This window comes from Aedes aegypti, chromosome 2, assembly GCF_002204515.2.
Source record: "Aedes aegypti strain LVP_AGWG chromosome 2, AaegL5.0 Primary Assembly, whole genome shotgun sequence".
In the NCBI taxonomy this organism is placed as follows: Eukaryota; Metazoa; Arthropoda; class Insecta; order Diptera; family Culicidae; genus Aedes; species Aedes aegypti.
In genome coordinates this window covers 160,237,305-160,254,319 of record NC_035108.1, presented here as the reverse complement: position 1 = coordinate 160,254,319, position 17,015 = coordinate 160,237,305, and the positions used below count along the sequence as shown (strand labels likewise).

The following is a 17,015-nucleotide window of genomic DNA, read 5'->3' as shown; positions in this document are numbered from 1 at the left end:
TTGGCCATACCCGTCTTACTCATGAATACCGCCTCGATAAAATTGATACTCCAATCTGCACTTCTTGTAATTCCCCGCTAACTGTTCGCCATATTTTAATTGACTGTCTAATTTACCATAATGAACGCTTGGCTTATAACTTGGGCGGCACTCTGGATGAGGTGCTATCAACATCAAAGGAAATGGACCTTCTTGATTTCCTTACTGCTACCGGAGTACTGGACCAACTGTAAAATCCAGCAATAAGGGACGAATGACCTTCGGGTTAAAGTCCCTCTCAAACAACAACAACAACAACAGGATGTTAATGGTTGCTACTCCGTGATTAATCAGAACTGCCAAGAATTGCAATTTGATCTAAATGAATAATGAATGGGACCTTACGCTTACTCTGTATGTGCACATGTTAGCAGCTCTCATATTATTGATCAATAACGGCGAAGGCCAAGTCCTTACAGTCAGTTGGAATGGGGAAGGGATGTTAGTGTGTAATGATTGTTGCTTCTAAAGACCGAGAATACCTCTGCATCTCCACAATCACCACGGGCAGGGTGATGATTAGTGAGGAAGGGAAACGATCTGTGAGTCACGATTGGTCGGTGTTGCGATCCATGGTGGAGAAAAAACGCGACTCTTAATTAAAACTAGTTTTGCACGTTTGTCTCGCAGTGAAAAGATAGAAGATTGAAAAAACTACGTTGACAGTGGATGCGATTAACTGACACTGAAGAAGACTACGAGTGGTTGTCAAAATACGCTTATCTGTCAAAAGATTCTGCTCTTATCTTATTATTAAAAGGTTGATTACTCAAATCTACTTTTTTGATTCTCTTCATCAAGATTCTGCTCAGCGGGTTCAAATACATAAAAGAGTGGGACTTGCTTACGATTGACCTACTCTTAGTTATTTTTCCATTACGCTGGGCTCCATATGGATAAATTCAATAACAGAAACTAACGTATAGCTGCATGTAATATGCATTCGACGTGTGAGTAGACACAACCCCACACAATTCCGATTCCCCATTCAAAAGATTGGTACAAAAGCAACGGAATAAAAAAAATCACATCTGTTTGTGAGCAGAGAAGTTGTCGTTAGCACGTGTTTATACACTCACCTGGATTTTCACCGATGTGCTGCCTTCGAATGTGAACGATTTAAGATTCGGCTTCAGCGCCAAATCGTAATGCTCCGGAACCACATTGGTGGGCAATCGCTGAAAGGCCGGCTTTGACGACATTTTGCCAGATTCACTGCCGATCGAAGATGATGCTTCTACGTTTCCGTCACTAGTACTTTCACAGTTTGCACTTTTTGCCTCTACTTCACTTGATGAATAGTCACTCACACTAGCAGTCGGCGGCTTTGAAACGGTACTGAAATACCTTATCAAACTCAGTTGTGCAGCACTGTTTAGATTACTTCGATAAGCTAAGCCACATTTAAGACACGTATCCTGCAAACAATAATGCTTTCTCACTGCAGTAAGCGACGACGATCCGACGATAACTTGGCTGCGATTATGGCAATGTTGATGTGGCGATGGTTGCTTCGAAGAGCGGAGGAATTCCACGAGGTGACGGCTAGAGGGACACGATGTAGCAACGGGTAAAGTGCGCGCGAGTGTCGAAAATGAGCGCTTTTCACGCAGAAACTTCCACGGAGATAACACTTGCGATGATGACGGGCGAGAAATGCACTGTCTACTCTGATCAGCTTCCACCAACGACAAACATCTATGACCGGATGTTATGCACTGACTATTCCCTGTTCTTCCGGTGCGAGCTGCAATTGAGTTTAGAAGATGGATACAATAAGCAAACCCGATATATGACCAACGACTTCTTTATTGATCGTTCATGAGATTGAATATGGGACACACAATGTTAAACTTTACAATCTATAAAGAGCACCACTGGTTAGTCCGACCGACCGAACACACAACGGAGCAGATAGATGTGAACTGCAAAAGGCAACGCGAAAGACTGCCGGCGAGAGGGAAATCACGCATCGAAGAGACCCTTCTCTTCAAGCAAGTGGCGACACGGCTGCTGTTCACAACGAGCTCTCATTTTTCATTTTGTTTTCTTTTATATTGAAAATAGGTGGGATTCGCAGCGAATCGGACATTGCTGGTTCAAAATATTGAATTTGTTATGTTTGAGTTATAAATACAGTGGGATTCCGTTTTTGGCATGCTCCGTTTTTGGCATGCTCCATTTTTGGCACCCCCCGATTTTGGCAACAAAAAGGATCTGTTTTTAGCAACATTTTTTAAAAACCATAAAATTTGTAAATTTTTGTAAATATTGTTAAATAGCAGGTCAACTACAAACCGATTACATTCCAGAGCTCCATTTTCGTCGATATTCCCCCGAACCTCACCAACTACTAAGGGCTCCCGTACGCGCTCTATTTACTTCGGGATGGTCATTGGACATGCATTCGCATCGTTTCATGAGGCCACTAATCTTCCTCATTATCTCAATTAGATACCAATCTTACACTGAGGAAACGGAACGTATGAGGTACATAAGAATTTCTTATGGAATAACGACATAAGAAGTATTTTGTTCTTCATTCGAGAATCTTATAACATTCCACAACAGACTTATGAAATAACACTCATTACATAGACAGATATAATTCCATAAGAAACTCTTTTTGGATATCAAACGCATTGATCATTGACATTCATAAGACAATCTAATGGAGTACGATTTTCTTAACAATTTCATACGAAAATCTTATGGATTACGTGGAGAGATGCTAATAACAAAATAAACACGATTGAGATTCATAAGCGCGCGTATGGCAATGATTAGTAACACTTGTGAAAAACAGTCGACTTCCTATCAAAAACCACGTAAGAATTTCATACGAAATTCTTTTGGAATAAAGACATAAGAAGCATCTAATGAGACTCATAAGAAAAACTTGTGAACTTCCATCGATCATTGCGTTCATAATACAAATAGGTATAATATCATAAGATACTCTTATGAAGGATCATAGATATCAATTATGGAATTCTTTAGGACCATTATATATTTAGAGAATTGCTCTTTGAATTTAGGAAAATAAAGATATTCATGAGATCTCTAATGATAACGACAAGAATTTCTTGTGAATATCGGACGTTTTGTGTTTCATAAGAATCTTATGAAAGAGAGAAAACCAGTCAAGAAATCAATTCACAAGCGTTCTCTTATGAAATTCGTACGCAATTTCTGGCTCAGTGTATTTCTTAGGCATCCATAATAAGCGACTAGCCCACTTGAGTCTGCCAATATATAATTTAACTAAAAACACTTTTCTTCAGATTTGGAACAGCTTGTTTGACCAAAGCACAAGCACCGACATAAGGGCCACAATCATAAATTTCGTCTCTTCTTTTTATCTCACTGTTCTTATTATTAAGGAGGTAGTTATTGCGTATGTAAAATCACACCGCAGTAATAGAAACAAATACAGCAAAACGTCGTGTTTCATCATGTAACTTTTAAGGATTTTTTTTGAATAAATTGCGTTATTCAACTGACTTGCAGAAGTGTCATCATATAATCCATAAAAAGAGTGCATATATTACTACATCGTAGATTATTTTTAAAGAATTCCAATGTGCCGTTTAATACCGGCACCATGACAAATGCGAAGACAGTCCACTCCAAACTACACTTTATTCTCAATAATATTATTCAAGCGTGCGATAAATACGATTAAGAATGTTTCAACTTTCTTCTGTGGTATTAGTGCGTATATTGATCTTTCTGCGTCAAATATTTAGAGCTAGGTTCACTCTTTTTTTGGAGATTCTGTAAGACGTTAGATTTGTTAATAGATGATTCCGAATTCTATCGGGTAAGGGTCTCAACATAATCAAAATGTTCCTTACGAGCTGAGCCTATGATACATGAGTTTCCTAACAGTACACTGAAGGATCCCTAGGGAATTCTTGGTTCTTAGGGGACTTCTCAGAAACTTTGACGGATTCTGGGTGACTTTGAAAAGGTTCCAGAAAAATTGAGGAGTGCTAGTGGTAGCCTAAGAATAATGATTTCTTGAAATTTTTTATCGGAAGCTTAAGATTTTTCGGCAAAATCTCAGCGGAATCCCAGGATGTTAATTCATAGTAATATCGTTAGCGAGATCCATGAAATTCTAAGCGAGATCCTATGGATTCCTAGCAAGATACTTCAGAGCCCTAGCGTAGATCCCTACTGTAGATCCCTTACGAGCACCTGAAGATTCCTATCATGGTCTTGAGGTGTCATAGCAAGATCCTGTAAATTTCCGATTATTATCTCTATTAAAACTCATTTCAATTAAAAATGTTAAGAAGATTGTTTGTGGTTTCTTCAAAATTACGAATTGCATTTATGAATCATTAGATTAGTTGTTTATGTTTGCCTTTTGGACTGCAGTTAATCATTCATTATAGAATGCATTACTTCATCAGAAACATAAATTAAAGGAGTACCGTAATCCGGGGTAACATTGAGCAGCGGGGTAACATTGATCGCAATAACCCTTCTTGTAAAAAGTTCGAACCAGCAGTTATCGATGAAATATTTTCAATGCATGAATGGTGATTCTCTTCCATCTATTGATGAGCTGATAAACATTAAGGTTTTTACGAAAATTGAGTTACGTAGATGCGTAAATTGTTTAACTTTTGTAAACAATGATTTTCATGATTATGGATAACACGACCGAAGAATCCTGTCTCATATGAGTTCCTAAAACCAGGGTAGACAATCGTCACCGTCAAAAAGTCGTCGACGAAACTAAAAAAAGAATCGTCATCGTCACTCAACCATCGTTGGATGACGATTTGCTGCAGTGGTCCACCACAAAGCCTCGGCGTCATGACGAAAAAATAAGCCTCCTTCGTTATAGTCGAATCTTCGTTCGGGAGCTCTGAGCCGACTAAAAATATGAAGCGAGGCGTCGATAGATTATGAGCCTTTTTTGAAAAAAAAAAAAAATAAAAACAAAAAAACAAAACGTGTCCGGAATTGAACAAACGATCTCTGCATCGTCAACGTCACGCGCTTACCAACAGAGCTATTGTTGAATCTTGAGGAGTACGGATTGAATCGCCAATACAAGCAATTCTGGGATGGCATTCGCCGTTTTGTGCATAGCAAGCGAATATACAATAAACGCCTCCTTCGTTTGAGAGAGGAGAGCGAACGGAATGAAGACAAAGTTGTTCGTTGACGATTTTGGATTGAAGTTCGTCGTGCATTCTTTCGTCGATGACGAGACGACGATCTGCAAGAGTTATTATACTGGCTGACGATGTCTTTTTTTATTTCGTCATCGCACTGTGACGAAGCTGACGATTGCCTGCCCTGCCTAAAACGATATTGTCATGTCTACCTATATCAAGTGATATTACTTATGACTCTTGTACCTTTTACTTGTTCGTACCTACGGGAGTTCTGAGCTATGAATACTAGCTGCTGTAGGCGCAGAAGAGGAGACTTCCCGGACTGTGGATTGACTAACATATTATTTTATTCTTTGTTTGCAGGATATAAAATATATGAGCCAGAGAAATGCGATTGTTACTAAAAACCACATCGCCGAAAACGATTCCGCTGTAAAAAAATCATAAATAAGTTCAGTTAAGCATAATTTTCAAATTGCTATGAAGAATGCAGAATTTTCTTAGGAAATTGCCTACATTTAGGCGTATTCCATAATTTGAAGTATTTTTAATTTTGATATAACTCAAAAAGTAAATGACATCTACAAGTTTGGCCGTCATATTCGGCTTCATGGACCATGATTTTAGTATGTTATGATATTTTCATTATTACCGAACGTTGTTTTGCATGGGTGATAAATGTTACCCCATATCAGCTAAATAAAAAAAAACACTTAAAACATTTTTTTAAACATGTTTTAAACATTCAGACAATAAATTAAAGTGTATAGACACGAGCAATGGGTGTCAGTACTTGTTTTAAAAATATGAAACTTGCAACATATGCTTTTTTAAATGAATTTTTGAGGAAATAAAAAAAAGATCAATGTTACCCCGGACTACGGTAATTCTAAACTTATCGAATTTTGTCAAGTTCTACAATAAACATTCACGAAAACGCGACGTGAGACAAGACATAACACTTATAGTTCTTACTATCGTAGACGATAGTAAGAACTATAAGTATTATGTCTTGTCTCACGTCGCGTTTTCGTGAATGTCGTGTTGTTCTTACGTTAGCACAAATCACATAAATTTATAGTGTTCTACAATAAAGTTGATTTTTAATTTATTTTTAATGTTCGTAAAATTAAGGGAAAAAAGCTCATGCTGTTTTGCAGTAAACACGTCTTTGTAAGAAAACAGTAATAAATTTTATTTATTTTTCTCGTATTCTTACACAGGTTTAAGAAAATGTCCAGTTTACGAATGAAGGTCACTTATGCGATTATAGATTTTACATGGCCTACTCATACAAATAGTGTATAGGGAAAGTGTACCAGTTATGGCCATACTGGTTTCCTATTTGGCCATACGAGAAATTTTGACAACTTTCACATCTTAAATCTTTTTGAATGTTTTAACATCAAGATATATCTTAAATCTAACTTCTACAACACAAAAAACTTTTTAAAATTTAAAGACATTAAAGTTATGGCGTATAGCGAAATAGGGAACCACTATGTCCATAACTGGTACACCTACCCTATAAAGTAAAAAAAAAATGAAGACGTTGAGGCGTAAGAAGTATGTAAAACGGTTGTCACAAATAACATTACAGGGCGTTATAGATTCATATCATAGGTAGTACAGCCCTACGGAAAAACTGCTTCGAAGTGATCCGTTCCGAAGTCTCAATGCCATATGGTTCTCCAAGGATGATGTTATAATATTCTTATGATGTTTTCAAAACCAATAGTTGAGAAATAAAATTTATAATATGGGTTCCGATTTTGGCACGGTTCCGTTTTTGGCAACTGAAAATTTTGACTTTGTTGCCAAAAACGGAATCCCACTGTACATATACAAAAAAAAAATGGAAATTTTCCCTCATAGAATTTGTTTAGGAACCCATTCAAAAGTTTCGCCATGAGTACCTTGAACATAACTTTTAGTTTTCATATACCTACAGTAAGACGTAACTCGATTTTTATTTTCGTTACGTTATATCAAAGCATTTTTTTTGAAATTTGGGGGGGGGGGGGGGTGGAAATTAATCTTAAATTGATATTATTCACCTAACACATATTTTCAGTCTTTTTTTAAACATTTTTTTTCAATATTTTTTCTTGTTTAGGTTTTTTTAGTTTTGAATCATTGTTCTTCTTTCTGGCGTTACGTCCCCACTGGGACAGAGCCTGCTTCTCAGCTTAGTGTTCTTGTGAGAACTTCCACAGTTATTAACTGAGAGCTTACTATGCTAATGACCATTTTTTCATACGTATATCGTGTGGCAGGTACGATGATACTTTATGCCCTGGGAAGTCGAGAAAATTTCCAACCCGAAAAGATCCTCGACAGGTGGGATTTGAACCCACGACCCTCAGCTTGGTTTAGCTGAATAGCTGCGCGTTTACCACTACGGCTATCTGGGCCCCAGTTTTGAATCATATTTTTCTAATTATTTTTATTGTTAATAAATGTATTCCGGAAAAATCTTTGGATGAATTCTTGAACACTTGGAGATACTCTTAAAGAAATTCATAGATGAGATCTTTTAGATATTCATGAAAAAGTTAATGTTGAGCAGCTCATGAACATTTCTAGCAGGCAATTATGGAACTTCAAGTGTTTTATTATGAGGAATTCATTGTTAAATTCGTTAAACAAATCCTTTGTTATTTCTTGGAAGAGTTTCTAGATAAATTGCCTATGAATTCTTTAAAACAATGTATAAGAGAATTCAACAAGAAATTACTAGAAAACTACCAGAACTATCCTTGAGAGTTTTTCCAAGAAAAGTATTCTGAATGAATACCTGTTGAGTTTATCGGCGGTATTATAGGAGAATTCTCTCGGTGATCTGGGAAACTTGATCAGCTTTAAGAGGAATCTCTGCATAAGCTTTATAATAAAGAAATCCGTAAAGAAATCTCTAGACAGATACTTTAAGAATTACTAGTAGAATTTATTGAAAAAAATATAGAGAAATTTCTTAAGAAAATCCTGATGTAATCAAAGAAGGATCTCTTTCCACATAGAATCCTTGAAGAAATTTAAGTAGTTCATATATGGTTCTTGGATAAACAATTGGAGAAATTCGTAATGAAATTTCTGGAGACATTCCGAGAAGATTGTTTTTCAAGTTTTTGGGCAAATATGGTGCAGAACCATATGGGCGCTTCCATGATTCACTTTGGCATCGGGGGTTTTTCTCGACCGAATTGTCTGAAACTTTGCAGTTAGAAGCGCTTCAGTACTACGCATATTGTGGCCAAATATGAGCTCTGTGAGCTTTGAAAAACCCCAAGTGATTCAAAAGTGCCAAGAATAGGATCCGGCTCCTACCTTTACGATTTTTAGAATAATTTCTAGAGTATTCCACGAATTATTACTGGACTGTTCTTTAAAAGAGCCGCTGGAAGAATTTATGAAAAATTGCTGGAATAATTTGTGAATCTCTGGACAGAAGCTTTGGGAAAGATATCGTAGGATGAAAGGTTTGAAGAATTCATAGCAGAATTGACTTTATAGTATGTATTAATTACTTGGATGAATTCTTGATTGAATACACAGTAGAATTTAAAGATATATTTAAAAAAATGTTGGAAAAATGCAAAATCGTTGAATTTAATATTCCGAGAATCCATAATTCATTGTAAACAGTTCATTCTGGAGAAATTCCCGGAGGAACATTTGGAAAAAAAATCTGGTGGGATTCCTGAAATAACTTCTGAAGAAAATCTCTGAAGTTTTTATGTACGAATATCAGGAGGGTTGACTAATGGATTTTCTGGGAGATCCCAGTCGGAATTATTTGAGGAATATGTTTTAAGTTATATGCATGAATTTCAGAGGGTTCAACATGAGGCCATGGAGAAATTATTGGAGAAATCTCTGGAGGAACGCTCTGAATGATTGTAGTTGAAATCCGTCGTGGAATTCCAGGAGAAACATCAAATGCTTTGAGAATTCATTTGAAGAAATTCCTAAATCTATGCCTAAATTTTCCTTACGTATTTTTAGAAAACATATTATCATTAAATAAACGTTGAATATATCGATGATGGCAGCGTGGCCCGGCGACAAACAAGTTTAATCAGGGTTTGATCTAGTGTTTCTGGAAGCAAAGGCTTAATCAATTTCATGGAAAACTGAAGTGAGTGGCAGGCTTGGTTCCAATAGGAGCGTAAATGCCATAAACATAAAGAAAAATTATGTATACCAATGTACAGCAATGACAAAATGTCGGTTTTAACATTGTATAAGCTCACTCGATATAGATTCATGACTGCATTGATTGATAGTAAGCGTTTGCATTGCTCTGATTTGGTATTAATTGGTGAGTGAATCTTGAAAAATGTTTATTTTAGTCCATGAATCATGTTTATAACAAATATAGGAAGAATAAATGGGAACCAAAAAAAATTACGTTATATCGAGGTAAAAATTACATTGTATCAAGTTACGTTATAAAGAGGTTACGTTATACACAGAAAAAAAATCCGTTCTCGTATCCGTGAACAGCAGACGTGAAGTCGTCAACAATATATGTCTGTAATTGTGAATTGAACAAAAAAATTCCTGTTGGAGGAAGGAATAAAAGAGCATCAAATTTTAAAAACAAATGCAAAATCCCGCGAAATGCCGCGAATATTGTTAAATTTAAAGAATTTATATGACAATCTTAGTACATTTAGGATGTTTGCTCATGAAAATGGGTAATTCATTTTCAATTCGTTTAATTTCCAGTTGGTTGGTTTTTTGTTGTGTTTTAAATTTTCAATTGACAATATAAGATGAAACTTATCATCTTAATTTGTAATGAAGTTCCGTTAAATTTACACATATATAGAATATTTTCACTGTAAACATGCATTTTCATGTTAAATATTGTCAAAACTATGAGACCGCGAAAAAAGCCGCAAAATTTTGGTTTTATCGCCTGGGTCAACCGCGAAATTTCAAAAATGTTGCCGCGGATTTCCATTGTCCCTAATTATGACCATTAAAGTACACATCCAATATATGGAAAAATGCATATGTTCCAAATAATTTCTAAACACTTTATGCTATGGCTTTGATTTTAGGAATTAAATGTACTGCCCATGACCACATGTTTGCAACATTCGACAAAAGTAGGCATGAAGAAAATAGAAAGCTTAGTGTGTGTGTGTGTGTGTGTGTGTGTGTTTTTTTTTAATATGGGAAAATTACCAAGAACTCAACGATAGTTATTTTAGGCATAAATTTCATACGGCTCGACAGTTATGGCGTCCACTTAAATAATAGACAACCCCTGAATTTGAAACTTAAATTAAGTTAATAGCAATTGTTTTGGTGCTTGAGACAAAACATTGATCGGCAATAATATTCAACAGTGTGTGATCCTGCACTGTGAGCTAAAACAGCATTACGATAGCAAAACTGAAAGCTAAAAACATTTTTTCGTCTATTCGTCCCACTCTTGGAGAGCGTAAAATTAGAAATGTTACATTACACTCTTCAGTTTCATTTCAGTATCGATCATATACGAAACGAAGATAACACTGGCACTGTTTAGAACTATCACATATAATATAAGAAAACGACTAGTAGTATAGCGATTAGTAGCTTTAATAGTCTGAGAGAGACTCGCGAAGTGGAAAAATATCAACGTCATATGCAGCCTAGATTCCGCTGTCACGAAATGCAGCCCGTCGTTTTTGCGGCTGGAAAAATGAAAAGTATTTTATTCAAAATAAACTTTTATTCAAAATATCAGTCAACGGAACAGTTTTTCCAAAGATGCTGATAAATCTAACTACAAGGCTACCAGCATAGAAATTTACTTTACCTAGAACGGTTCGAACAGTTTTCTAACCATTGTTCGTACTGTCACTTAAGGCCCAAACGCAATGATAGCGGAACGCCAACGGATTGCGGAACCGGTTCGCCAGCAAGAATAACACCATCTCCACTGAGCTGTCAACGAATGAAAGTGAACCAACAACATGAACGACAAGCATGTTATTGTTCATGCTGGCGAATCGGTTCCGCTTTCCTTTGCCGTTCCGCTATCATTGCGTTGGGCCTTTATTTATTATATATTCCACGTATGGTGTATTTGTTATGGTAGAATCGTAATAAAACTAACAAGCAGTGATGCATTTTAAACTGAACGCGAGCCAAAAGTGAACTGAACGCGTTCTGATTTTGCACGAGACATTGAACTCTCGTGCAAGATTCTGCACCTGCTCATGAACGGCCGGTTCACTTCAAAATGCGCATTCAAGTTAAAACCCAAAAAAAAAACTGCATCAGAACATAATGAATCCCTATCATTACAAAAAAAAACGGAACCTTAAATATTCCTTAACATCTTTGCAAAACTCCCGCATTGAAATGTGTCATGTGTCTGCCATGACGACAGTTTTCATTTTGCGTTCAATTTTCAGCTCGCACGGGTTCAAATTTTTGAACTGCTCAATGTTCAAGCCTACTTGATCCCTCGTTTGAACTGGAACGCAAACTGTCAAATGGTCTCACTATTTGGAGACATTATCGAAACTTAAAAGAAAAAAAAAGAAATGATGTTCGTTCCTGACGGCAGTCTAACTGAAAACCCGACGGCTATGTTTATAAAAATCAATGTCTTGCATGGAATGTAAAGTTCCAAATTTTACTCTTTTAAATATAATCAAAATTCACCAATTTAACATGAAACTTAAAGCGCATTTAAAAGAAAGGTATGTAATTCAATATTTTGTGCATCTGTAGATGGCATTGACAAGCAAAACAGAACATTCCAGAAAATTCCTGCCGCTGTGTAGATGGAACAATCTTGTCCTCCTCGCCCATTTCAGTATCTTGCTAGCAGGAATATTGTGTAATTCCTTCGCCCACAGATCTGTTTGTCTCCCCCATTGGTCGATTGTCCACCTCGTCTCTGCATTAAAAATCGTTATGTTGTATCGTTACAGTTGTTCATCATGTACATCATTCGTGGCTAGCAACTTCATCCACAACAACATAATGCTGCCGAATGGTTTTACGTCAGTGAAAGATACCTTCAAAGCTATCCCCTCCTTTTTTAATGTAGTCCTTAACCTCGGCCAAACCGCGAGTACTTCGGTTCCCCAAACTAACATAGATTGCTAAGGCAAAATGATATCATTGTAAACAAATACAAAAAAGAAACCGGCTAATGGTGTATGAGCCTTAAATAAAGAATTAATTAGAAAAATATGGAACAATCCGGAATCGAAAGTAAGACAAGTAGCTGGTAGATCCACGATGGATTGGACGTATTGCAGAGTTGAAGCAGTTAACGGAAAAGTTCCGGAACCAATTGCACTTTCATGTGGCATTGCAGTGCGGGCCGTATACATTATATCTTAAATAAAATGGCTGAGAAAATTTGAAAATTTGTTTGTTAAACACAAAATAAAATAACATCAAAGGAAAAATAAATCGGCATTCGCCGTTATGCCTATTTGTGTATTCACTTTTTATTGCAAACCATCCAAATTATTTTCTAAATCGTATCCAAACCCTGAACGCTCTCTTTATTTGTTATACGGTTTAAACATATTGGAACCATAGCTTCAATGTTCCATAAGCCACCAGATGCACCATACAATATATGATCCCTATACAGTCGATGAACAAAACTTGTATGGGAGTAATTAGATTTTGGAACGGTAAACATTCTTAACAGCCCGTTTTTCGTATGGTCAGTTCAGTGAAAACTATTACCATTGAGGTCGAAACAATATCCCCCCAGTACTTTCCTTTTATGATTTACTAAACCATGTCCATTAAGGTTGGAGGAGGAAAATGGACCATAATGTGTGTGGTTCTTTTACGGTTTTGATTTATGTGGGTGGTTATTTCTAATGTCCGCTACGTTTGCTGGCATGAAATTACAGTCAAAAGCCTATTTATGCTTCGGTGTGATGCAAATGCAATATTTTTTGGCTGAGATGTCCATGTGAGGATTTGCCCGGCTTGCGCATGATTGATAGTAGCCATGGACGAAAAGAAGAACAACTAAAAGAAGCCAGTTGTCCTATCTTATCTTAGATACTAAGTGGTAATGAAAAAAACATCAAAATCTTAATTTTATAATAATTTTTAATTAATATTTGAAAAAAAAATGGCATTGAATAATTATTATCATAAACATTTTCACCAAAACATGAACATTCCTACCAAATCCCGTAACAACACTGATGATGATAGGAGGGACAGGGGGTTGAAATGATTGAGACCAGAGGGGCTTACAAATGCCGCTTTCACGTTGTGTTGGGTCATCAACTTGGAGAAGTAAAACTTCTGCACTTACCGGATAAAATACAGACACGGCTTGCAATTTTAGATTTTTGTATTAAGTTCCTCTGCATCACAAGCATTATTCACTGAATATTGATCAAACTTTATCTATGAACTAACAATATGTAAGCAAATAAGGCAAAATTGGGTTTGATTCCACGGCCAGTTTGACAGTTTGTTCTCTCCCAATTCCGATGGTTGCCTCTCTTGTTTACTATCTTCCCGCATGTAAATATGAGGTGTAGATAGTGGAGCGAGGGATGCGAAGAGTCTCTCACACAGCCATGGAGAACTTCCATTCAACATTATTTTTCTTGCTTGCAAAAACTCTTCATGCGACAGTGGGGGGTCAAGTAAAATTTATGTTTTAATTAGTTTGCAATAAACAATTTATAATTAAGTATATGAAAAACGGAATTGAATACTATACTATTTAATTCTATTAGAGTTTGTATTTTTTGACAGATACGCGTATTTCGACCTCAACTGTAAGGCCGTCTTCAGTGCCGTGTACTAGACTCCGACTTGAAGAAACCTATCGTAAGCACACATTATATATTTAAACTAGGTGTAGTCATAATTCCCTAATATTTTTAGTGAATCTTAAAATTGAAGAGCTATTAGGTACATCCCATCCCTCTTGAGTTGAAACTTTAAATTTAAGAGCTGAAAGGTACACCACGGGAACGATTAGTAGGTATCAAGTTGAAAAACCATGTATTGCCGTTGCCTTGGTCTCTGTTGACTGGCGTAGTAGGTACCTGTTTGCAAATTTCCAGGCTCTCCGCCACATCCAATATGCCAATATCCAAGAAGAAGAAACATTTCGCAAAATTTTGATATCGGCCGTCGTAATTGAATGACCCTCTGAAAAGACATGTTCTGCCACCTTAGATTTGAAATCGTATGTCATCCCATTGTCTATCGTCTTCTGAGCTTTGTTACTACTAGGTTGGCCAACACGTGGGTTACCAGGACAAAGACCTCGGCAAGCTTGGCTAAGCAACGGCCTACCGTGTGAGGCTGGGTTCTTCAACGACCTCTTTTACGGCTAGCTCGACCTGGAGCACTTCTACGGTCTCAAGATCGGCTGTAGTGGACCTACTTGGCTAATCAGACCTCGGATATGTGGAGGTGTAACTAAATTCTCGCGCTTAGTATCATACAGGCGTATCTGCAGTGATCGATTTCTCTTCATCGATTTTCTCTTTAGATTAGTGCTGGACGTTCTATCGATTTTCGGAACATTTTACAATGCAGTATGACGGAGGACGATGAGTTCTTTCTTTTGAATCAAAGATATTGGTAGAAAACATTCTCCCGGACATATAATTTGCTAAAGAGAAAATCGATGAAGAGTAATCGATCACTACAATTACGCCCTTATGATACTGAACGCGGGAAATAAACTAATGGGGTAAAATTTCAACTTTTATTCCCTAAACTTTACAGTGCTGTGTGGGTGAGTGTGATACTTGCACTATTTTTGTATACCGGCTGGTCTCTGGAGCATATGGAACAGTTCTAGAGTCGAAGAACAACGTGTTGACTCTTCACGGTACTCTAGGTCGCTGGACCTGTTATGAGGGGGAAGGATGGGTTAGTTCCCAGGCACGTCTGGATCGCTTCCGCGGTTCGTCACTGGCTTCCTCGCCGAAAAGGTGTCCGTACGACCGTGAATACGTAACGGAACTCTAGGTTTTACTTCGCGGGTCCTTAACACAGGAAACACTCGTCTGTAGACCTAACCTACTATTTAAGGGATCACGAGCTTTGCATACCTGATTCGTATATCTTCTTTTTTTCCAAGAACTTCTCCACTGTCCTTAAACTTCTTCAATCTTCATACATGCTTCACTGAAAACTTTTTTCCTTTAATGAACTTTAATTTTGTTTGGCTGAGGTCCTCTTCAAAAGTAGAGCGAGTCATTTCCTTAGCACCTACCTGTCTAATAGGAGACCTGATTGTATGCTTGAAAACAAAAACAATACTCATGGCCACATGGCTTAAGCAGGGTTTTCTTTTAGTGTAAACTCTCTGAAAAGCCATTTATAATTCCTTTCCGTACAGTCTATAATAGGACGGTTTACCCTTGTTTCAAGCTCCAACTCTGCTAATCTTTACTATAAAATGTGACGAATTATTAACTTTCGCCTAATCACTGCTACACAAATGCATTGAATTTAAAATCTCTTGATTTTGCAAACTGATACATAATATGCCATATAATTTTATCCGTGACATGAAAATTAATCCATAATAGTGTTTTCAGAAGAGCTAATTGATCCGTAACTGTGGAGTCATATTAGTTATTTTGAAGAATTTTTTACTGGACACTTAAACATATTCCTACATTTTTTAAAACTAATTTGGTTTTGGTTAATTCAGAGAAATTTCTCATAACTCATTTATTTTATTAAGGTGGAAGTTGAAGCATATCTGTGAAAATTTCAAACATTCGAATTATTTCGTAGTACGTAGTATTTAATTACAAAAAAATTTTGATATAGGAGGACGGCATTAATTACACTTTGATCATCCTCTTAGTTGCAGTACGTTTCACAATTCATCTATTTGTTTTATCTACACTATTTATACTCAACTGTTTCATGAGTATATAAATCAATTAATCGAAAATGGGACATTATGCCCAGAACAATGTACAAGGAATTTGGAAACTATATCAATTCAGTTGATACGAAACGAAGAGAAGGTTTTGCACCCATTTGAGAAAGACTCTAATGTTGATCTACTCAAATGGGCTTTTCCCTACTCCAAATAAAGAAATAAAGAAATGAAGAAAGGAACTGTGAATATTCACTACGCGATTACAGCATTGCCTTAGCCAGTCGTTCAATTTCATAATCATATAATTTATTTACTTATTCAATCTTTCATTTAGTCGTAATATATAATTTGCTTTGTTTTAGGTCAATATATAAACAATATTTTCATAGATTAAAAACTATTTACAAAAATACGAATCAAATTTTCTTACCTCATTTACTTTGAATGTTCCATCCATTGTTTGCCATTTCCTGTTGGTTTCTTCTTTTTCCTAAACGAAAGAACTGATTGACCCTCTTGGAGGTCTGCGGCATACAACAGCTCTATCAATGGCGGCTGGTAATTTATGTGCGGAAGTAACTTCCAATAATCGTTTCACTAATCCAAAGAATGTCTTCACTTTACAGGCTACCAATAACACAACCAGCTGAAAGCTTGTAAGAAAAAACTAGGAAATAACAATGGAAGAAATCATTCGAGAACGACAGCGATGTAGAAATCTTCTTACACTTAGGACACGATTTTCCTTGCTTTTGTTATCCTTCAGTTTTTTTTTATCTATGGACGAAATTTATGGGATGGGATGTGCGTGTGCTTGGTATGTAGCAAAATTTGGCGGCCATAAGTGGTCCGTAATTATAAAAGTAATATCGCACTGCGATAGTTGCGAAAGCCTTATCATAACTTATACCGAAGGCCGGAGAGAATGGTGATGAGCTAAGAGCTTTTGGGCTGTGCTCCGTTTTCAAAAAGAAAGC

At 36.6% G+C, this 17,015-nt stretch overlaps 1 protein-coding gene across 4 annotated transcripts in view; it reads right to left on the bottom strand.

Annotated features, from left to right (window-relative positions):
* The window catches only part of LOC5576957 (puromycin-sensitive aminopeptidase), a 45,459-nt gene extending 31,804 nt beyond the window's left edge, over positions 1 to 13,655 (bottom strand). Inside the window, exons 1-2 of one of the 4 annotated variants that reach the window (XM_021842961.1) lie at positions 13,483 to 13,655; positions 1,119 to 1,786 (exon numbers count right to left, since the gene is read on the bottom strand). In XM_021842961.1, coding sequence (XP_021698653.1) covers positions 1,119 to 1,786; positions 13,483 to 13,549 — 735 coding nt within the window. In that variant the 5' untranslated portion in view covers positions 13,550 to 13,655. Of the gene's footprint in view, positions 1 to 1,118; positions 2,172 to 13,482 lie in introns of those variants that run through there. The other 3 variants (XM_021842960.1, XM_021842962.1, XM_001663002.2) reach the window with 3 other exon arrangements.
* Positions 13,656 to 17,015: the final 3,360 nt, after the last annotated feature.